This window comes from Trichomycterus rosablanca, chromosome 4, assembly GCF_030014385.1.
Source record: "Trichomycterus rosablanca isolate fTriRos1 chromosome 4, fTriRos1.hap1, whole genome shotgun sequence".
In the NCBI taxonomy this organism is placed as follows: domain Eukaryota; kingdom Metazoa; phylum Chordata; class Actinopteri; order Siluriformes; family Trichomycteridae; genus Trichomycterus; species Trichomycterus rosablanca.
Window position 1 is genome coordinate 55,467,921 of NC_085991.1, and position 23,605 is coordinate 55,491,525.

The following is a 23,605-nucleotide window of genomic DNA, read 5'->3' on the forward strand; positions in this document are numbered from 1 at the left end:
TATCTCTGCTACTATGAACACTGAATGTTTTCCCACTGTGGGACTAAAAGGATCTTCTTGTCTTAAGTGAGTCCTGTATCAGCATCATTAATGAAATAACGTTGGCATTAGGATGCTTACCTTTGCATGGAGATCTGGGTGACTTGTCTGCAGGTTATTTATTCATGTTCTTTGTCTTGTGTCCTTTCTGTGTTTAGTTCTAGATGTGTATTATCAGTCCTGTATTTTTATAATTGATCAGAGTTTCTGGTTTGGTTTTGTTAAAAATTTCCACCATTGTGTTTGGAATTATGAGATTTTGTCGTTCTATGTTATATTTAGTACATTTTGTCAATACATGTTCAATGGTTATTTGTGTATTGCATTGTTCACATATCGGTGGCCGTTCTCCCTTCACCAAGTGTGTATGTGTTAGGCGAGCGTGCCCAATGATGATTTGCTATCACTGCAAAATGAAAGCGTGTCTGTCAATTATACAACAACCAATGAAGAGAGAGCTTCAATTCCGCCCAAAGTCTAAATTCGAAGCTCTGATTGGTTCATACATCTGAATCTCTTGAATCAAAGTTGTTTGCCCACAGAGTCAGCAACACGAATGAATCTTTACCACAGATAAGAGCACAGTTTTCTGCTTCGATTCCAATGAATAATTCATCTGAAGAGAGTCGTTTCTGACTCATTGACTCAGTGATTCAGTTTCCATGCTCATACACGAAGGAAAGCGTTCCGCTCAGCGCTTTTGTGTTTTAAATGTTCTCACATGCTAACCTGTGTGCTAACCTGTGTATTCTGTTCGTTCACTGACACAGTTTTTGCTCTCACATCATTCTCGGACTCGCGCAGTGACCGACGCTCCTCGTACTGACGTGGGTGCTTTTGCTTTAGGTGCTGAAATAAATCTGATGTTGCCACCGTTTGTCGTCAGTATTTTTGCACGTTTTGTAAATGACAGTCGTTTGTTTGGAGTCTGACCTTCTGTATCCGAATAACTTCCACACTAGTGATGTAGCTCCTCTTGTAGTACTAGTTCTTCCTCGGTGCTAACTCCGGTTCTACTCTCTGCACTGGTCACCATTATTTCACTGTTACCCGCTTGTTATTGCTAACAATATCGCAATATGGCAAAAATCATATAGAGTTTACAACTATACCGGTATTATCGTTTTATTATATTATATTATATCGCCCACCCCTAATTGCCATGTGTAGAGCGTGTGCTTCTGCTGTGTAGCTTGAGCTGTTTAATAGAAGGGTTTCCTTTTCTTCATGTTGGTTTGCTACTATTGCTGCTGATACCAAGTTTTCTGCTTTAGAGCCGTCCGTAAAGAGTAGTGTGTGGGTGTGGAACTTTTCTCTAATGTCGAGTAATTTCTTTAGGTAATCCTTCGGGTGTGTGTTTATTTTCCGAAGTTTCGACATATCCATTATTATATTTGTTTTTTTGAGTTTCCATGGGGGAGGGGTATTTGAGTGTGGGAGGGTTATGTTGTTTGGTTCTATTTTTAGTTGGTTGAGATGGTGTTTGATTCTTTGACTAAAGGGTTGTATATTGTTTGGTTTGGTGTTGTATAGTAGAGTGTACAGGGGGGAGAAAGTGGCCTCATACGCAGGGTTGAGTGGGTTTCCGCAGAGTTTGATGGCATATTGTAGAGCAAGCTTTAATCGTCTGCATCCCAGGGCGGGTTCCTGAGCCTCCACGTACATGCTGGGGATGTGTGGAAAGCACCCAGTGCCAGTCTGATGCCTTGGTTATGTATGGAGTCTAGGCATTTTAGGTATGACTTTCTTGCTGCCCCATAAACCACACATCCATAATCTAATTTTGGACGAACTGTTGCTCTATATATTTTAGTAAGGGAGGGAAATTCTGCACTCCATTTTGTGCTGGCTAGAATTTTCATTATATTCAGTTTTTGAAAGCAGTTTTTCTTCAATGATTTTATATGTGGGACGAAAGAGAGTTTGTGATCTAGTGTTAGTCCTAGTATCTTTGTTGTCTCTGTTGTTTTTATAGGGGTGCCATTCAGATATTGTAGGTCCGGTTCAGGATGTAGGTTTCTCCTTCGGCAGAAATGTGTTCTTGATGTTTTACTGCTGGACAGTTTGAAGCCATCAGTTTCTGCCCAGTGTTGTATTTTATTTATACACAATTGAAGTCGCCGTTCAATAATAGGCATAGAACTTCCTCTATAGCCTATACATACAGGGGTTGGACAAAATAACTGAAACACCTGGTTTTAGACCACAATAATTTATTAGTATGGTGTAGGGCCTCCTTTTGCGGCCAATACAGCGTCAATTCGTCTTGGAAATGACATATACAAGTCCTGCACAGTGGTCAGAGGGATTTTAAGCCATTCTTCTTGCAGGATAGTGGCCAGGTCACTACGTGATGCTGGTGGAGGAAAACGTTTCCTGACTCGCTTCTCCAAAACACCCCAAAGTGGCTCAATAATATTTAGATCTGGTGACTGTGCAGGCCATGGGAGATGTTCAACTTCACTTTCATGTTCATCAAACCAATCTTTCACCAGTCTTGCTGTGTGTATTGGTGCATTGTCATCCTGATACACGGCACCGCCATTGGATGCACATGGTCCTCCAGAATGGTTCGGTAGTCCTTGGCAGTGACGCGCCCATCTAGCACAAGTATCGGGCCAAGGGAATGCCATGATATGGCAGCCCAAACCATCACTGATCCACCCCCATGCTTCACTCTGGGCATGCAACAGTCTGGGTGGTACGCTTCTTTGGGGCTTCTCCACACCGTAACTCTCCCGGATGTGGGGAAAACAGTAAAGGTGGACTCATCAGAGAACAATACATGTTTCACATTGTCCACAGCCCAAGATTTGCGCTCCTTGCACCATTGAAACCGACGTTTGGCATCGGCACGAGTGACCAAAGGTTTGGCTATAGCAGCCCGGCCGTGTATATTGACCCTGTGGAGCTCCCGACGGACAGTTCTGGTGGAAACAGGAGAGTCGAGGTGCACATTTAATTCTGCCGTGATTTGGGCAGCCGTGGTTTTATGTTTTTTGGATACGATCCGGGTTAGCACCCGAACATCCCTTTCAGACAGCTTCCTCTTGCGTCCACAGTTAATCCTGTTGGATGTGGTTTGTCCTTCTTGGTGGTATGCTGACATTACCCTGGATACCGTGGCTCTTGATACATCACAAAGACTTGCTGTCTTGGTCACAGATGCGCCAGCAAGACGTGCACCAACAATTTGTCCTCTTTTGAACTCTGGTATGTCACCCATAATGTTGTGTGCATTGCAATATTTTGAGCAAAACTGTGCTCTTACCCTGCTAATTGAACCTTCACACTCTGCTCTTACTGGTGCAATGTGCAATTAATGAAGATTGGCCACCAGACTGGTCCAATTTAGCCATGAAACCTCCCACACTAAAATGACAGGTGTTTCAGTTATTTTGTCCAACCCCTGTAGGTCGTCTACATATAGGCTGCAGAGGGTGTCCCACGGGATGTCTTTGGCCACCCCATTCATTTTGAGGTTAAATAGGGTGACCGATAGTATGCTCCCCTGTGGGACCCCCATCTCCTGGGGATGGTATTTTGATAGTGTATTGTTGACTCTTACTCTAAAAACTCTTTTTGCTAGAAAAGCCGCTATAAAGGTTGGTAGTCTGCCTTTAAGTCCAGCCTGTTTCATGTCCTCCAGAACAGCCTTTCTCAACCGGGGTGCCGCGGCACACTAAGGTGCCATCTGGCTTCGTCAGGAGTGCCGTCAAAAATATTCTCATGATACTGATATTATAAAATAAATTAAAAGTAAAATAATAAAATACAAAAAAGTCAACTTATCATGAAAATGTAGACAATTAGCCGCCTCAAACATCAACATTTGTCTCACACGCCCCTTTCCCCATGCTATAACGTCAACGCGGGTTGCGTGCATCGCCTATAGTGATAAGTCGTTCACGAACGATCCGATTTTATTGAACAGCTCTTTAAAATGAACAAAAGGAACCGAGTCACACTATTTTGCACTATTTATTATTAAAATATTATTTTTATTAATATTTTATTCTATTTTATATTTTTGCACATGTAACTTTTGTATATTTTTGTTCTTTTTTATTGTTATTTTTATTATTTCTCTGTAAATGAGCTTTGGCAATATGAATGTCCTTATTTGTCCTGCCAATAAAGCTTCTTTTGAGTTTGAGTATGAGAGCCATAACCGAGCTACAGAGAGAACATGCAGACAATGAGCAGTGCTAGTGGTATAATGACAAATAATTGAGAAATAAACTATAAACTTGTTTAATGATGTTAAATCTGATTGGTTCATGGCACTTGTGTTCATGGCACAAGAGAGGATCTAAAAGTTAAAGCAATGCAACCACAGTACGTCTCTCCCTGTAGTGTTTCTGTGTGTTAGCGGTCTGAGGGAGGCAGAGTGTACGTTTTTTAATACATTTTAGACTGGGGTGACTTGAGATTTTGAATACTTTTAAAGGGTGCCGTGACTGAAAAAAGGTTGAGAAACACTGTGCTAGGGTGCTTCTCCCCTTTCGAAATCCACTCTGGGATTCATTTATGATGTGGTTGTGTTCAAGTTGCCAAACCAGTCTGTTGTTGACTATTCTTTCCATTGTTTTGCACAGGCAGCTAGTTAGTGCTACTGGCCTATAGTTAGTTGGGTCACTGTGATCTTTTCCTGGTTTGGGAAATGGGATGACAATTGCCTTTTTCCACTGTTCTGTGAAATCCCCAGAGTCCCATATTTGGTTGTAAATTTTGAGTAAGAGTGTTTTGGAGGTTGAGCTCTGTCCTACTTCCACCGTTGTATTGTTGGTGATGGTTGGTTTGTCACTGGGGTTATAAGTATCGGAAAGTGGTCGCTTCTGCACAGGTCATTCCAGACTCTCCAGTTGAAATCTAGCAGTAGATTTGGTTCACATAATGCTAGATCAATGGTTGAGTAGGTGCCATGACCTGGGTGAAGGTATGTATGTGCCTTCTTGGTTATTAACTTGATTTCCTGTAGGCGTATTATTTTGGGGTTTTGTGTTGTAATTAGGCACTGGAGTTCATTGAAGTTTGCCCTTAGTCCATGCCAGTTCCACTGTAGTATTGGGTTTTTTGTCATTTTGTTTTGGCTGAGTCGTTTTGGGGTTTACTCCTGTGTTTGGGTGATGCGTTTCGATTTCGTGGTGCCCTGTCCTCTTTCATTTCTATATCTTTTGGTGTGTCTGATTTCCTTGGTTCTGAAATGGGCTTTGATTGGTGCTGTGTAGTTTCAGGTTTATTTCGTTCTTTGGTATCATTATGATTTTGTTCTTCTTTGGTTTTATTTATCCTCTGGGAGGGTTGTTCACGCATGGGTAGACATTGGACAGCTGTGCTTATTGTTTTTTGGAGGGAGGTTTCTTTCGTAGCGGTGATTAATTGTGGTTTTTCTTTTTTTAACCATGTGAAATCAGTCTGGCAAGCCATTTCCCGATTCGATTTTACTGCTCCTGCAAAGGATCTTGTTAGTTTAAAACTGAGGTAGTCATTAACAAGTTTCCTTGCTTCGTTATGGCTCACCTTCTTTGTGCATTTAATTCTTTGAATGTCTTTCTCTTTTATCTAGGTAGGACATAATAATAAGTTATAATAATAATAATAATAATAATAATAATAAGTTATACTTATATAGCGCCTTTAAAAAAAAACCTATGCAAAATGTTCAGTGAAGAGATGTGTTTTAAGCAAAGATTTGAAAAGCATGAGGGAGGAAGCAGAGCGGAGAGAAGGAGGGAGGGAATTCCAGAGGCGAGGGGCAGCACAGCTGAATGAACGGCCGCCCATAGTAGCCCGCTTGAACCTGGGTACAGCCAATAGATTGGAGCCAGAGGATCTAAGATTGGGGGAGGAAGAGTGGTGAGTGAGTAAGTCGGCTAAGTATACCGGGGTCAGGCCAAGTGAAAATAGGCTGATTTGTAAACCGATGCTAGATGACGTAATTTGCAGCAGCTGTGTTTGTGCCTCCACAGTTTATACAATGGGGTGGATTTGGGCAGGGCATTTCGTGGCCCTCTTTGCCACAGTTCCAGCAAACTGAGGGGCTCTTGCACACAGCTGAACCATGTTCGTATTTTTGGCACTTGAAGCATCTAACTGGGTTAGGTATATCTGGTTCTACATCCACCCGTTGATACCCAATAATTAGTTTTGCTGGAGGAGTTGCTCTGTTAAAGGTTATGATGAAGGTGTTTGTTTTTATCAGCTCGTCCTGTTTCTTTATTATAATGCGTCTGGCGTACGTAACGTCTTGGGCGGTTAGTTCTGTGGTAATTTCATCGTCTTCCATCCCTTCTAAGTCCCTACTAATAACTCCAGTGTTTCTGTTACATGTACCTTGCGGTGGCGACCCGCCGCTGCTTAATTATTGCCGCCGCTCCATCAGTATTTATGTAATGACATGAAACCGCAATAATCCCCGTCCCAAAACACTCACAGGGGGTCAGTCTTACAACCTGCGTTTACACCAGTGTTTGGGAACCAAGCGTGCGTCATCAACGCTGGCCGTTACACAGAGAAAGTAAGGAGTCGTGATGTGGAGTAATGCGGAGCGTGTAGATTATGTGTGAGCATCTGTGCTGTTGTTACAGATGTTCATTTTTATGCAAAAGCATCGGATAACTATCGGTGATAAGAAGACGTAGACGTGTCTGTCGTAGTTGTTGTTTTCTTTAGTGCATCACGTGAGAATCGTTTTGCGCTTCGCTCTCATGTAGCAGATGTGAAAATACATTTGATTTATATTGCTCATATTTCACTTAATATCCTTGTTTAATTCATTATTTATTTATGTAGTGAATAAGCCTTATTTTTATGTACATTTTGCTTGTTAATTTCATATTGTTTTGTTTTTTAGCTGATTTATGTAAAGAGCTTTTATTTTGAATTTTACAAAATCCTCGGTTCGCGCTGGAAGTGCCGGAGGAAGGTATGTGTTTATAGAGCTCTGTATAAAAAAGTTGTTAAAGTTGTTTAAAGTGTGTTTTTTCATGTATTAATCGTCTGTTTATTATGTTTAATGTAATTTCTAAGTAAGATGGCCTATATGTTACATGTATTTCGGATATGAGAGATTTATTGTATGTAGTAATTTTCCATCAGTGAATGTATTGCCGCCAGTTAGGCTCTAATGGCGCCTTTTCTTTTTTTCCTCACATAGTGTACATAGTGCTGTGCATGTGAGGAAATTCATTGTATTCATTCGATACTCTCATTTTATATACAGGTATGGTCATTTGAAATGTTATTTTTGCACTGTTTACTATAAAGTTTTTAATCGTTTAATGAAGTTTATTGTTGTACAAAAAAAAATCTATATTTGCCTTCCTGGTGAAATATTTTATATGAATGGGTTATATTTTTATAGTAAATATGTGATTAATAGTGCAATGTAATTATTATGTCTTATTATATATATGGTATTGATGTGAACTTAAACATTTTATGCTCAGTTCGCGCTGGAAGCGCCGGAGGAAATGTACACAGTGCTGTGCATGTGAGGAAATTCATTGTATTCATTCGATACTCTCATTTTATATACAGAATAAATTCCCAGGTCAGAATGGCAGAGCGTGTCCAGTTGTCTTCCTGTTTCACAACGCAGAGGGGTATTTGAATGCGAGTCTCACCAGCAAGTACACACCGGCTACACTCACAGCGACCCTCGGCTCAAATAGCCGACTTGCTCAGCGCTCGGCTCGAGCGATAAAACATCACAGAAGTTCCACGACACGAACAAACATCTGTGTAAAATTACCATTAAGTCCAGTCCAAAAGCTCCACATACATCTGTGTTTAGCTGGATTAACCTCTTGTGTGCTGGCTCTGCAGCTCGGGAGAATCAATAAGCTTTACGTAAAAAACGCCTCGTATCACACAGTTCATCGCCTTGAAAATATCTCAATTTAATCAGATGGACTTTTAAAATATGAAAGAACAGCAATAGCGGTTTCACAGCCTCTACACTGTGACACACCCATAGATGACGTCAAGTGTGTGTGTGTGTGTGTGTGTGTGTTGGTGGGGGGGTTGAGGGTAAAAGAAATTCTAGAGGAAACACTGGACTCCCTTGCTGCTATTTAGTGAAGGGTGAGGGAAGGCTTTTGTGCTGATTCCCAAAAAGTTTTCTGCTTGTATGTTTTTGTTTGGACATTCCACCAGTATTTGCCCTGATCTTAACTTTCTAGCGTCTTTGACAGTTCCTGCAATTCCCATGATTCCTTTTGTCAAAGGTATTTCTGCTTGTGTAGATTCCATTATTATAATTATTATTATACATAGTTTTCCTCTACAGAATAAGGGTTTGATTCAATGTCTGTATCTGGGTCATTCTCGATTCTCTTTTTGGGTTTTGTTTGGTACTCATATTTGCTCAGTTAAAGGTTCATCACACGGATCTCCAGCGCTTGTGTATCGGGGATACAGGGGTGATAAACTCAAGCTTCCAGATGGTTTTGGCACTTGATTGACCCTGAGCCAGTGCCTTCTTGGGCTCTCATAGGCGATACAACCTAGGGCGTGTCCTGACCAGCCGATTGATTGGAGCGGGCCTCTCCAACCTCCGGTGTACGCGAAGTCGGGTTCCCACGAGGCCTCTTTCTCCCTGTTGACATTGTCGAGTTAAGACAAAGTGAAACCAGCAACAGTATGAATGTAATAAGAATTACAGCAGTGTGCCTTATCAAGATGTGTTCTGAGTGTGTTCTATATTCATTCAGAATGTAGTGCTGTTTAATGCAATAGAATACATGACATTATTCAGCCATCGAAGCAGTATGCACACCTCAGCAATGACATTTTGAAGACATGCACAAATAACAATGTACTTTTATCAGTTGCTTTTATTTAAACATCAGTCACGTTTTTAATGCACTGTTGTATGATAAAAAAAATCAAGTCACATGACGTTTCCAAATTTTTTACTTACGGTTGTTATTTTATTGAGTTCTGAAAAAGCACAAATTATAAGTGTTGTTTCCACACACTATAATGACTAACCTGAACTTAATGTACACCATATTACCAAAAGTATTCGCTCGTCTGCCTTCACACACACGTGAACCTGAGTGACTCCCGTTCTTAATCCACAGGGTTTAATATGATGTGGGCCCAGCCTTCGCAGCTAGAGGTCAGACACTGATGTTGGACGAGAAGGCCTGGCTCACAGTCTCCTCTCTAATTCTAATTCTCTGTTTTATGGTGTCTATTTATTTATTTTTTGATAAAAATGGTAAAAATTGTTTGCTTTATGTATCGAAACGGATGTGTGTTGCTGCCATTCTTGACCAGGTCTCTCTAGAAAAATAGATTTTAAATCTCAATGAGATCATCCTGGTTAAATAAAGGTTAATGATAATAAAAAATAATAAATGAGCTCAATAAAGCTGAATGTTTCTTGAGGTTTGATAAATATTATACGTGTTGTGGATGTTCTATGTCGCTTACACTTGTCAATGTCAATGAATACTGATATTTTGGAGGGCGGTTGGTGTTTTATGTAATAATAAAAATAAATATATAGTTTTGATTGATTTTTGTTGAAAGAACTACAGTAAAACTTCTGTAGAACTACAATAGAACTACGCAGTACTGTAAAACTACAATATAATTACACTACTGTAGAACTACAACAGAATGGGACAGTACTGTAGTACGTCAACATAACCACAATACTGTAAAACTACAATAGAACTACAGTACATGCCACTGCATAACTACAGTACTGCAGAACTACATAGTACTATAGAACTACAATAGAACTACATGCCACTGCATAACTACAGTACTGTAGAACTACAATAGAACTAAACAATACTGTTGATCTACAATAAATTACACTGTAGTGTAAAACTACAATAGAACTACACACAGTACATTTACATTTTCAGCATTTAGCAGACGCTTTTATCCAAAGCGACTTACAGTACAGTTACAGTACACAGTCTGAGCAATTGAGGGGTAAGGGCCTTGCTCAAGGGCCCAACAGCACCAACCTAGCAGTGGTAGGGCTTGAACCAGCGACCTTTCGATTACTAGTCCAGTACCTTAACCACTAGGCTACGGCTTGCCTAGTACACAGTACAGTACAGTAGAACTAGAATAGAACTACAGTAGAGTAGTAGAACTATTGCAGGAGTAAATCAGATCTAACCAGATTAGAAAACCACCAGTGATCCACCTGCTCTCCTCAGATGTTCCCTCCAGCGCCCCCTGGTGGTGACTGAGTGAATATTTCCAGCTTCCTCAGTCTGACATTAGAAGTGTGTAGAGTTCAGTGATATAAACAGAGCCAGAGTTGATAGATCTGATGTGTAGAATTAGACGTGTATGTGTAATGTTAAACGTGAGGATTGGTATAAAGCACCAGCACGCCGGACTCTTACAGAGCACTTTAATCACGGCACCTGAGCACAGACGTTATAAAAGATCACACAGTTCTTATAATAGAAATAAATAATAAAAATTAAATTCTAATAAAAATAGAATGAAACTCTGGAGATCTGGGCGGAGCTTCACTTCCTCTCCGGCGCCGCCGCTTCCTGCTGCTTCAGTTCCAGAGCCCTCTGAGCTTGGGCCGGCTTCAGCACGTAGTCCCGATACATGGAGTACACCACGCCTGCAACACCCACACACACCACATCAGTGCAACATCAGTGCGAGCGGTGGAAGAATACACAGAGCGTAGCGTGTTCCTCCACCCATCAAATCTAGACGACGACGGGCCGTACCTATCGTCATGGCTCCCACCACGAAGCCCTGCGCCGCTACCCTCATGTGGATGAGGTGGACGGACATCTTCATGCTGCCTCTGCTCCTCAGCTTGTACAGCCTGTGCGCCACGATGGCGAAGAACCCCGCCATGCCTGAGGGAGGGGCGACAAGTACGGGGTATGAGGACAGAACCCAGATACTGTGTATGTTTAAAAACAAAGGAGGGGAGATCTTACCCACAGGGACGAAGGGGTTCTCCTTGGCCTTCCTGAGGAACTTGGACTCTTCATACTCGTCGAATGATAAGCTGGACATGGTGACTATAAACAAAGAAACCAGATTCATCATCAGGAATTCAACGACTCCATCCGAACGGCTCTGGAAGGTGTTGCGATCAAGTTGCGAGTGGCAGCGAGTGCTATGTGGAACTACAGCCAATGAGAGCGCAGGATACTGGGTGATGGGAAACCCGGGGGAGGAGTGTAAAAACGTGGTACAGGGGTGTACTCCAGTTTATATCAGAATTAGGGATGTAACGATACACTCTACCCACGATACGATACGATTCATGATACGATTTTCCCCCGATTTTTTTTTTTTAAGAAAATGAAATTGAAGACAAATGATGACGAATTTTGAAGATTCCTTTTATTATTTCTCTTTTAAAATAAAATAAAATCATGAATTTGTGCTTATCTTTTATTCATCTAAATAATGATTATTTCTGACATAGGTACAACTATGCTAAACAATGCTTATTGTGTAAAAAAAACTGAAATTAAAGAAATTAAAGAAATAAATAAATAATACAAATAAATAAAGTATCCTCACATAAATACATCTGGCCGGAAAATTCCGGACCTGGCAACCCTGTAGTGACGTCAACCAGGCGATCTGAATAGCGCCAGCGCCCTCTGCTGTTTGAAGTGAATATCGATTCATCCTGAATGAATAACTGATTCGAATCGTGGCGCATGTGCACCGATTTTTAACTGTCTTGCGGATGGGACGATCGATCGGCTATGAGTCGGTATCGGCCGATTTTTTATCAGAATATGCTATCGGCCGATATCTCCTAAATGTAGCCGATCCGATCGTGTGATGTATAAAGATCACGTTAAGTTAACAGCTCAGTGGATCGATCCAGACTTTGAGCTACGAAGCACCAACCATCACATCACCATTCATCAACCATCGTACAGAAACCATCGTGAAAGCTCTTACGATGTAATTTTGCTGATTGTAATATTTACTTTAAAAAGATAATTCAACCCGGTCACATCTGAGTCGATTCTATCAGCACGTTATATAAACTCCTGGTTCACTTTGGTAAATCGTAAGCGGTTCTTACTTGTGATGTAGATGAGAACAGAAAACGTTACAGAGCCAATCAGAGGCAAAAGTTTATTCATTACCAAATTCGTTAGTTCAGGATCATCTGCTGAACTTTTAGGATCAGAAAACTTTTAGACGGAACGAGTCTGACTCGGTTACAGATCTGTGCTAATAGCAGTTTAATTATGATTTATAATGTAAGAGAGTCACACAGAATGTTCTGTAGTAGTTGGTGTTTATTTAAAACCACGACATTTAATTAATAACAGTAAACACGGAGAGATAACCGAGAAGAGAAACTTACGCTTCACATAAAACGAATCGACTCATATAGCGATACTGTGAACAGATCATCTCTCTTTTTAAGGTTTTTTTCAGACTGAACTGGATAACATTAACCTGTGTGTGTGTGCGTGTGTGTGTGTGTGGTCAGTTAGACTAATGAAATATGTCTCCTGTGGGTAAAAAAAAAAATTGTTTGATGTACTTTATTTACTGCTAAATTTGCAAAACTCCCCCCCCCCTCCCCGTATCGGAATCGGCTATCGGCCGATGTCCCTGAAAGGAGATCGTAGATCGGAATCTGTGCCAAAAACCCCGATCGGTACATCTCTAGTTACAGCCCTAGTTATTAGATCAGCCTTTCTCACCCAGGGTGCCGTCTGGCTTCGTCAGGGGTGCCGTCAAAACTATTCTGACGTTACTGATATTGAAAATGAAATCAATTTTAAATACAAAAAAGTCAGCTTATCATGAAAATGTAGACCATGAGCCGCATCAAGCATCAACATTTGTCTCACACGCCCCTTTCCCCACGCTACAGCGTCAACGCGGGTTGCGTGCGTCGCCTATAGTGATGAACCGTTCACGAACGATCCGATTCTATTGAACGGCTCTTTAAAATGAACAAAAGGAACCGAGTCGCGCCTCTGGGAGCCGTTATATATATATATTTATATTTCTGTGCTGTTCTTATCGGCTGTAATTCAACCATCCCGCTTCCATCAGTAGAGGGAATCAATCAGTCATAATAAGAGCTGATCATTATCGATATTCAAATCACTTTCAGTATCGCGGAGAGAGCAAGCGACACACACACACACACACACACACACACACACACACACACACACACACACACACACAGAGGGAGAGAGCTCATTACCTCATTAATGTAAATATTATCATTTTTATTGTTATTATTTTGCACCGTTTTTATTAATATTTTATTCTATTTTATATTTTTGCACATGTAACTGTTCTGTATATTTTTGTTCTTTTTTATTGTTATTTTTATTATTTCTCTCTAACTTGCTTTGGCAACACGAACGTCCTTATTTGTCCTGCCAATAAAGCTTCTTTTGAGTTTGAGTATGAGAGCCATAACCGAGCTACAGAGAGAACATGCAGACGATGAGCAGTGCTAGTGGTATAATGACAAATAATTGAGAAATAAACTATAAACTTGTTTAATGATGTTAAATCTGATTGGTTCATGGCACTTGTGTTTTAAAGCAGAAACAAACACGGGCTCATCTCTGCACAAGAGAGGATCTAAAAGTTAATGCAATGCAACCACAGTACGTCTCTCCCTGTAGTGTTTCTGTGTGTTAGCGGTCTGAGGGAGGCAGAGTGTACGTTTTTTAATACATTTCAGACTGGGGTGACTTGAGATTTTGAATACTTTTAAAGGGCCGTGACTGAAACACTGGTTTAGACAAACAAATAATTGTAAAAGACGATCATGCTCGGAACAGGTGAAGGTAAAAGAGAAAGAGGACGGCATCCGAACAGTGAACAGGATCATGTGGAGAAACATCATCCACCATAAAACGAATCATCTGAGCTGCTGTCTGTATATTTTTGAGCCAGATTGTTTAAAAAAAAAAAAAATTCAACTAACTCATTATTAAAAGAACCTCATGAGATATGAGATACTTAAGGGTGCATGTAAGCGTCTGACTTTTTTACCGGAACGTCAACACTGGAGGCATTAATGTGTTTCTATTCAGAACTATAAACACGTAGAGGTCGTACGTGTGTGTGTGTGTGTGTGTGTGTGTGTGAGTGTGTGTGTGTGTGTGTGTGTGTGTGTAGGTTCTCACTCATCATTTGAGCTCATAGTTTCCGGTTGAATGCGACATTATAGCCAACGTCTGTGAGGACCTTCCCTAGATGTTTCCTCATTACACGTCACAGCCGACCAAGCGAGACTGTAGTGAGACTGAGTCAATGCTGGAGGCATCAGCGTGTTTCTGTTCAGTACTTTAAACACGTAGAGGTCGTACGTGTGTGTGTGTGTGTGTGTGTGTGTGTGTGTGTGTGTGTGTGTGTGTGTGTGTGTAGGTTCTCAATCATCCAGGTCTTCACAGTCTTGAGAGCTTCTTTCTAAGGTTCTTGAAGACGTTCCACCTCTTCAGATCCACAAGCTGATGGGTCCCAGGTCCTAAACCTCTAGTGAGGATACGTGAGGTCATGACGTACATTTGAGCCCCTATATAGCCAACGTCTGTGAGGACCTTCCCTAGATGTTTCCTCATTACACGTCACAGCAGACCAAGCGAGACTACACTGAGCTTTCTGAGATCTGTTCTGAGATCTGTTCAGAGCTCCCCAGACTTTCCTCCTGTCATGCTTGTGGCTCAGACAAACTAACCCTATTTATATGGACACTAATGAGGAATTATGCTTGTATTGTTTTTATTTAAACGAACAGTAAATATAATTAGGTGGAATTTATATAGATTATTATTAATAATTATTAATAAACTACAATCTGTGATGAAGGTAAAACAACCGTGACGCCTACATGTAGTGATTCTTTCATTATGTTAATAAAATAACATAAATAAATGTAAATTAGATGTAAATTAAATAATTACATTAATAATAAAACAAACATTGACTTTTATGAGCGTTTAGTGAAGTATTTCCCCACTAAAACTCCACTAAATGCTTTAATGTAACTCTAAATGTGATCAGAAATCACTTTAAACAATATAAAACACTTATATTTAAACATTAATCAACATTTATAAGTAAAACAATGAAATAAATCCACCTTTTATCTGAGCTTCTTCCTCCACAACCGCTTTCACTCCTCTTACCGGCTTCTACTCTCAGGCTGTGTTTCCATCCGCACCCTTCCGCCTAACATAGTGTGTGAGCGAAACAGCGATACTGAGTATAAAGTGCACACTATGTAGTGCTACAGAGTGTTAATTAAAACACAGCCTGCTATGCGTCATGCACCACGAGCTCGCAGAGCGGCTGACGCACAGTATGCGGGCGAGCGGTTACCGAGGTGCATTCAAGCGCTCCCACAAAAGCATACTCACAGTGTATAAACATAATTATAGTGTTAAAACACTTGTTATGAATTCTGTTGAGGTAAATGTGACGTGACGGGGTAACTGAACATAAAGCTTATTGAATTAAACAAAGTTGAATTGAATTAAATACATTCAGCTGTATCTATATGCGTTTACTATGCGTCAGGCTGTTTAACAAAGTGCAAATGCACTGTTTAATTATAATAATCACTTAAATTGCACAATAAATAATAAAATAATTCATTATCACACATTCTAGATGAGTAAAAACCCCAAACAAAGCAAATAACAAAGGAAAAAAGAAGGGAAAAAGAATCATAATCAACAACAACAATATAATAAATATGATAATCATTACAATAATAATTGAATATATAATGAGTAGATCGTTGAGGTGCAACTTTCCTCTTGTTTCCTAAATTTAGTCATGTCCTATTCCTCTTGCTGGACCAGCATACTTTCAGGTACTTTCCTTTCTCAAAAATGCAGAAGGTGGATTGGCTATTCTAAATAACATCTATGTGTGTGAATGAATGAATGAATAAATAAACGTGTGAGTCTCTAATGACCTTATTTCATTCACTGACGGGTATTTTGTTCAGTGTTTTTCTGCATTATGCTTGTTGCTTGTTTGCTGGTGTACTCTGGACCCACCGCAACACTGATCAGCATGAAGCAACTGGTGAACGCTAGTGATAAAAAAAAAGAATAAAAACTCAACTCAATGTTCAACGTTAGGTATTATATTATTATAAATCACATAAGGATAAAGAAAATTTACAAACCATCAAACGAAATTGTGCTTTTTACTGTTGAAAACGAAAGAACGTAAGAATTGTTGAAGCACTTGAATGTAGCACAGGATACCGCGTGTAAGGGAATTTTTAGACCCGGTGTTACGTCACAACACGAGCAGCGCGTCTCCCAGGGTTGCCAGATTGATGATATTGATACCATTTAAACTACCGCCGTTTGACCTGCAATCCAAGCTATTGTAGGTTTAAGGGCCTCGCTTAAGGGCCCAACAGTGGCAACCTGACAGTGGTGGGGCTTGAACCGGCGACCTTTCGATTACAAGTTCAGCACTTTAACCGCTGACCTTCACAAATGATCATTTGCTTAATTTAATCGCTGCAGAATGAATGACGTTTAGATATCGACACAAACACATAAGCACAGCATTGTCAAAAGTATCTGGACACTCTAACATACAGACACGATAGGCTACATTTTTTAGGGAGTTAACGCCTCTTTGCAGCTCTACCCACCTCCGGTCTTCTGGAAAGCTGTCCACTAGATTCTGTAACATGACTGTGAGGATTCCATGATTTATCCGTCACCAGACGCAATGCAAGCAATAGAGGGCTCAGGGCCTTGCTCAGGGGTCCAACGGTGGCAACCTGGCAGATGTGGGACCTGAACCTTCCCACGACTAGTCCTGTACCTTAAGTGTTGAGCTACCACTGCTCATTTTACACCGATCAGAATCCAGACTCCGGAGTCAGGGGGTGGTGTTCCTTATACCACTATAGTGACACCCACACTAGCGTCTGGATCAAAAAGAGGTCCGTGCTCCCGTTTATAAACTTTGGAGTGATGGCTTTTTTCTTTTTACCCAGAGGCCTCTAGGACCAAGGCGATGTACTATACTTACTATGCTTACTACACTTTCTCCATGAGGTCTGGGTTTCCCAACACACCTCGGCAGGGTGACCATTGTGCAGACAAACTAGCCCTATTTATATGGGCACAGAGAAAACGAGAAAGCAGCAGGTCACACGACATTACAGAACTTCATGTACTAACCAGTTGATTTTCAGTAAACCCACAGTCAGTACACACTATATGGCCAGAAGTATGTGGACACCAGTATGTTTTATGAATTAAAGTTGTGGCAAACGCAACTCCAAAAGGAAAACATCGGGCATCTCCCTGCTCCTCGTGATCACGATCCTGTGCCTGAGAGAACGACAGAATGTGCAAAGGAATTTATTTGCTCGTTTGCTAGAGGTGTTTTCACAACGATTTCAAGATGTAAAAAGCAAAAGAACAAGATCTTAACGTTTGTGCAACACCATTCAATGTAAATGCAGCTGATGTACCGGAGTGCATGCAGCTGGAGGTCATCGAACTTCAAAATAACTGTCTGTTACGTGCCAGGCACAGCAACATGGCCCGGCTAGAGTTCTACAAGCAAAATATAAGTGCTCAGGAATTTCCACATGTAAGGAAACGTGCACTTAAGATGGCATCAGTGTTTGGAACCACATACCACTGTGAGCAGTTCTTCTCAAGGCTGTCACTCGCAAAAAACCAACCGCGTTCAAGACTAACAGACATCAACTTGGAGAACCAGTTGCGTGTTGCCACGACGTCATCGCCCCCAGATATTCCACAGCTGGTCAAGACCAAACGTTCACAACCGTCACATTGAAATGATGATACGGTAAGTCTGAGATCAAATATAAACACTACATGCCATCAGCATCATGTATTTATAAAGCCCGTATTATTTGGCTGTATGTTGCGTCATTGTAGTATGTGGCCCGTGACCAGGTATGTAATTATTAAATTGGCCCCCAGTGGGTAAAAGGTTCCCCACCCCTGGTCATTATTTTCCAAACCTGAACTCAGTAGTTAGAAGGGTGTCCACATACTTTTGACCGTAAGGCTTACGTGCTGTAGCTCTGATGACCGCTAGATGGAGCCACATTCACACTCAGTGTTAAACTACAGCAGCAAAGCGGTTCGAACCCACAACACTCCTCACACGGTTTACTCATGTTCTGTCTGATGTTATCGATTATCGATATTTACCATTTATCATCAAATCGGACCGGAAATAAAGTAGAATATTACATACCATAGTATTCTGATACTTCTATACACTTCATGGTGTCGTAATTATTAAGTTAAGCTAACCGCAGCTCCATTAAAGCCATTACTTAAACACATTACATGCTTAAAACGTTCAGGCAACAGTTTAGGGAAGGTCATTGTGCATAAATTGAGCTCTATACAGACATTTTTGGATGAGTTTGGTGTTGAGGAACAACAGCTGAACACCATTGAGCACCGCTGGGATGAACTGGAACGTTTATTCAGAGCCAGACCTTCGTGTAACACCAGTACAAGACTGACTGGGCGCATAATCCCAGCAGACACACTGCCTAATCCGTTAAAAATTCCCCCAAAAGAGTCAAGCCGTGATAACTCTATTAACGGTACTGAAATGGGAAGTCGAACAAGCTCATGGTGAGGCGTCTACATACTTTTGATCATGCTGTGTGGATGTAAGTGTACCTCATGTGACCCCCCCAGTTGTCAGCTGATAAATTTCAGACGCTGTAATGACGCTAAACTTGATATGACGGAAAAGGGCCTTCCCAAACATATTGTGTTATGAGGTGGTCAGCAAAGGGAGTGAATACTTTTTCACACTTCTGTCCCTGCATGACCGCAACCCTACCATAAACCTAACAACAGAACAGAGCCCTCACCCTGAATCGGAACATCATCTGACCTCACAAATGCTGATTCACCTAAGTGGACTTTAGTATTCTCGGAAAACGCCTTTCCAGAGGAGTGGAGACTGTTATGGTCGCAAATCCATATTAGGCTAGTGCTCATGGTTTTGGAATGGGAGGCCCAACCAGCTCATTATCAGGTATTCTTTTCGTCTTTGGTCCAAACCTGGAATGCTGATTCATCTGAGCACAATACACGTTTCCACTGTGTGATGGTCCATCCTAGATGCCTCCGAGCCCAGAGAAGTCGCCGCCGCTTCTGGACAATCTTTTTTGCACAGTGAAGTCCCATGCCAGCCTGTGTGATTCTGTTTAACTCTGTTTTTAATCTTAATTAAACGAAACTGGACCTTCTAGGCTCACTGTGGCCCCTCGGTTGAGAACCTCTGGTGTGTTTATGGTCTGTTTGAGTAGTGAATGTTGACCTTAGCAGAAACGACAGCACGTGACTGAAGGTTTTCCTGAAAAACAGGGGCGTTACGGGGAAAAGAAGTGGTTCCTCAGCTCTTTCACTGGCAGAACTGATGAAAGAGCACTATCAGACACGTCCTGTCCTTTGTGAGGTCACACCAGCGGTTTGTGTAAGAGCGCCCACGTTTCCTCTCGGCCTTCACCAGATCAGGGGCGTGTTAACTCTCAACCGGCTCTCTGTTTTCCTTCTGATGTTTAAGGTTTGGGCTTCAGAGCTTTAACAGTGTGGGTGCGCCCGGTGTCTGACCTCTAGGACGTCCATCCTCACTATACAGTGCCCATTTCTCCTATAGGATGCCCATTCCTCCTATAGAACACCCACCTCGACTATAGGACGTCCATCCTGATTATAGGACATCCCACCTCGACTATAAGACGCCCACCTCGAGTATAAGACGCCCACCTCGTCTATAGGACGCCCACCTCGACTATAGGACGCCCACCTCGACTATAAGACGCCCACCTCGAGTATAAGACGCCCACCTCGTCTATAGGACGCCCACCTCGATTATAAGACGCCCACCTCGACTATAAGACGCACACCTCGAGTATAAGACGCCCACCTCGACTATAAGACGCCCACCTCGACTATAAGACGCCCACCTCGACTATAGGACGCCCACCTCGACTATAAGACGCCCACCTCGACTATAGGACGCCCACCTCGACTATAGGACGCCCACCTCGACTATAAGACGCACACCTCGAGTATAAGACGCCCACCTCGACTATAGGACACCCACCTCGAGTATAAGACGCCCACCTCGACTATAGGACGCCAACCTCGACTATAAGACGCCCACCTCGACTATAGGACGCCCACCTCGACTATAGGACGCCCACCTCGACTATAAGACGCCAACCTCGATTATAAGACGCCCACCTCGACTATAAGACGCCCACCTCGACTATAAGACGCCCACCTCGACTATAGGACGCCCACCTCGACTATAGGACGCCCACCTCGACTATAGGACGCCCACCTCGACTATAAGACGCCCACCTCGACTATAAGACGCCCACCTCGACTATAAGACGCCCACCTCGACTATGAGACGCCCACCTCGACAATAAGACACCCACCTCGACTATAGGCCGTCCACCTCGACTATAGGACACCCACCTCGACTATAAGACGTCCACCTTGACTATAGGACACCCACCTCGACTATAGGACGCCCACCTCCACTATAGGACGCCCACCTCCACTATAGGACATCCACCTCGACTATAGGACGCCCACCTCGAGTATAAGACGCCCACCTCGACTATAAGACGCCCACCTCGACTATAGGACGCCCACCTCCACTATAGGACGCCCACCTCGACTATAGGACGCCCACCTCGACTATAAGACGCCCACCTCGACTATAAGACGCCCACCTCGACTATAGGACGCCCACCTCGACTATAAGACGCACACCTCGAGTATAAGACGCCCACCTCGACTATAAGACGCCCACCTCGACTATAAGACGCCCACCTCGACTATAAGACGCCCACCTCGACTATAGGACACCTATAGGACGCCCACCTCGACTATAAGACGCCCACCTCGACTATAAGACGCCCACCTCGACTATAAGACGCCCACCTCGACTATAGGACGCCCACCTCGACTATAAGACGCACACCTCGAGTATAGGACGCCCACCTCGACTATAAGACGCCCACCTCGACTATAAGACGCCCACCTCGACTATAAGACGCCCACCTCGACTATAGGACGCCCACCTCGACTATAAGACGCCCACCTCGACTATAGGACGCCCATCTCGACTATAGGACGCCCACCTCGACTATAAGACGCCCACCTCGACTATAGGACGCCCACCTCGACTATAAGACGCCCACCTCGACTATAAGACGCCCACCTCGACTATAGGACGCCCACCTCCACTATAGGACGCCCACCTCGACTATAGGACGCCCACCTCGACTATAAGACGCCCACCTCGACTATAAGACGCCCACCTCGACTATAAGACGCACACCTCGAGTATAAGACGCCCACCTCGACTATAAGACGCCCACCTCGACTATAAGACGCCCACCTCGACTATAGGACACCCACCTCGACTATAGGACGCCCACCTCGACTATAAGACGCCCACCTCGACTATAAGACGCCCACCTCGACTATAAGACGCCCACCTCGACTATAAGACGCCCACCTCGACTATAAGACGCCCACCTCGACTATAGGACGCCCACCTCGACTATAAGACGCACACCTCGAGTATAGGACGCCCACCTCGACTATAAGACGCCCACCTCGACTATAAGACGCCCACCTCGACTATAAGACGCCCACCTCGACTATAGGACGCCCACCTCGAGTATAAGACGCCCACCTCGACTATAGGACGCCCACCTCGACTATAAGATGCCCACCTCGACTATAGAACGCTCACCTCGAGTATAAGACGCCCACCTCGACTATAGGACGCCAACCTCGACTATAAGACGCCCACCTCGACTATAGGACGCCCACCTCGACTATAGGACGCCCACCTCGACTATAGGACGCCCACCTCGACTATAAGACGCCCACCTCGACTATGAGACGCCCACCTCGACAATAAGACACCCACCTCGACTATAGGCCGTCCACCTCGACTATAGGACACCCACCTCGACTATAAGACGTCCACCTTGACTATAGGACACCCACCTCGACTATAGGACGCCCACCTCCACTATAGGACATCCACCTCGACTATAAGACGCCCACCTCGACTATAAGACGCCCACCTCGACTATAAGACGCCCACCTCGACTATAAGACGTCCACCTCGACTGTAGGACGCGCACCTCGACTGTAGGACGCCCACCTCGACTATAGGACGCCCACCTCGACTATAAGACGCCCACCTCGACTATAGGACGCCCACCTCGACTATAAGACGCCCACCTCGACTATAGGACGCCCACCTCGACTATAGGACGCCCACCTCGACTATAGGACGCCCACCTCGACTATAAGACGCCCACCTCGACTATAGGACACCCACCTCGACTATAAGACGCCCACCTCGACTATAGGACGCCCACCTCGAGTATAAGACGTCCACCTCGACTATAGGACTATAGGACTATAGGACTAAAGACAAGTGTTAGTACATGATGGTGAATAGATGGTACAATGGTTCATGAGGTAGTGACATGTTGTACATTAGCAGCGTAAAATTGGCAATGCCGATAAGGTGCCTAAAAAGTAAATAAGGTGCAAAAATACAAGTAAGGTGCAGAAATTACTTGTGCAGTTCCAGGAGGTGTGCAAAAAATGCAAGTAACATAATCAATACAGTTCAGTGTGTGGCAGCAGAACATTTCCGGAGGAAATTGTTACAGTACTGAATTGAGGAGTCTGATTGCTTGAGGGATAAAACTGTTACACAGTCTGGTTGTGTTAGTCCGGATGCTGCGGTATCGTCTCCCAGACGGGAGCAGAGTAAAAAGTCCATGTGATGGGTGGGTTGGATCGTCCACGATGCTGAGAGCTTTGCGGATGCAGCGGGTGTTAAAAATGTCCGTGAGAGATGGAAGAGCGACCCCGATGATCTTTTTAGCTGTCCTCACTACTCGCTGGAGAGTCCTGCGGTCCGACGCAGTACAATTTCCGAACCAGACAGTGATGCAGCCGCTCAGGATGCTCTCGATCGTTCCTCTGTAGAACGTGGTGAGAATGGGGGGTGGCAGATGAGCTTTCCTCAGTCTTCTCAAAAAGTAGAGACGCTGCTGGGCTTTCTTGCTGATGGAACTGGTGTTGAGGGTCCAGGTGAGATTCTCCTCCAGATGAACACCGAGAAATTTGGTGCTCTTGACGATCTCAACAGATGAGCCGTCGATGTGCAGTGGGGAGTGGTCCCTTAGTGTCTTTCTAAAGTCAATGACCATCTCTTTGGTTTTATCCACATTCAGAGACAGGTTGTTGACTTGGCACCAGTCCGTTAGATGTTGTATCTCCTCTCTGTACGCTGACTCATCGTTGTTGCTGATGAGTCCCACCACAGTTGTGTCGTCTGCAAACTTAACGATGGAATTCGAGCTGTGCATTGCTGTACAGTCGTGCGTAAGCAGAGTAAACAGCAGTGGACTGAGCACACAGCCTTGGGGAGCGCCGGTGCTCAGTGTGGTGGTGCTGGAGGTGTTCTTACCGATCCGGACGGACTGAGGTCTCTCAGTCAA

At 43.3% G+C, this 23,605-nt stretch overlaps 1 protein-coding gene across 1 annotated transcript; it reads right to left on the reverse strand.

Annotated features, from left to right (window-relative positions):
• Nucleotides 1-10,415: 10,415 nt before the first annotated feature.
• On the reverse strand, nt 10,416-15,233 carry higd1a (HIG1 hypoxia inducible domain family, member 1A). Its single transcript, XM_062993475.1, has 4 exons — nt 15,146-15,233; nt 10,986-11,069; nt 10,767-10,901; nt 10,416-10,654 (listed from the first exon to the last, which is right to left on the reverse strand). Exons 2-4 carry the CDS (start codon nt 11,062-11,064, stop codon nt 10,551-10,553), a joined length of 318 nt encoding a protein of 105 aa, XP_062849545.1. The 5' UTR covers nt 11,065-11,069; nt 15,146-15,233; the 3' UTR covers nt 10,416-10,550.
• Nucleotides 15,234-23,605: the final 8,372 nt, after the last annotated feature.

Coding starts and splice junctions, on each gene's coding strand:
- higd1a (XM_062993475.1), bottom strand. CDS start 11,064: ATGTCCAGCTTATCATTCGACGAGTATGAAGAGTCCAAGTTCCTCAGG. Junction 10,902..10,985: donor GAACCCCTTCGTCCCTGTGG/GTAAGATCTCCC, acceptor CCCCTCCCTCAG/GCATGGCGGGGTTCTTCGCC. Junction 10,655..10,766: donor GGTGGGAGCCATGACGATAG/GTACGGCCCGTC, acceptor TGGGTGTTGCAG/GCGTGGTGTACTCCATGTAT.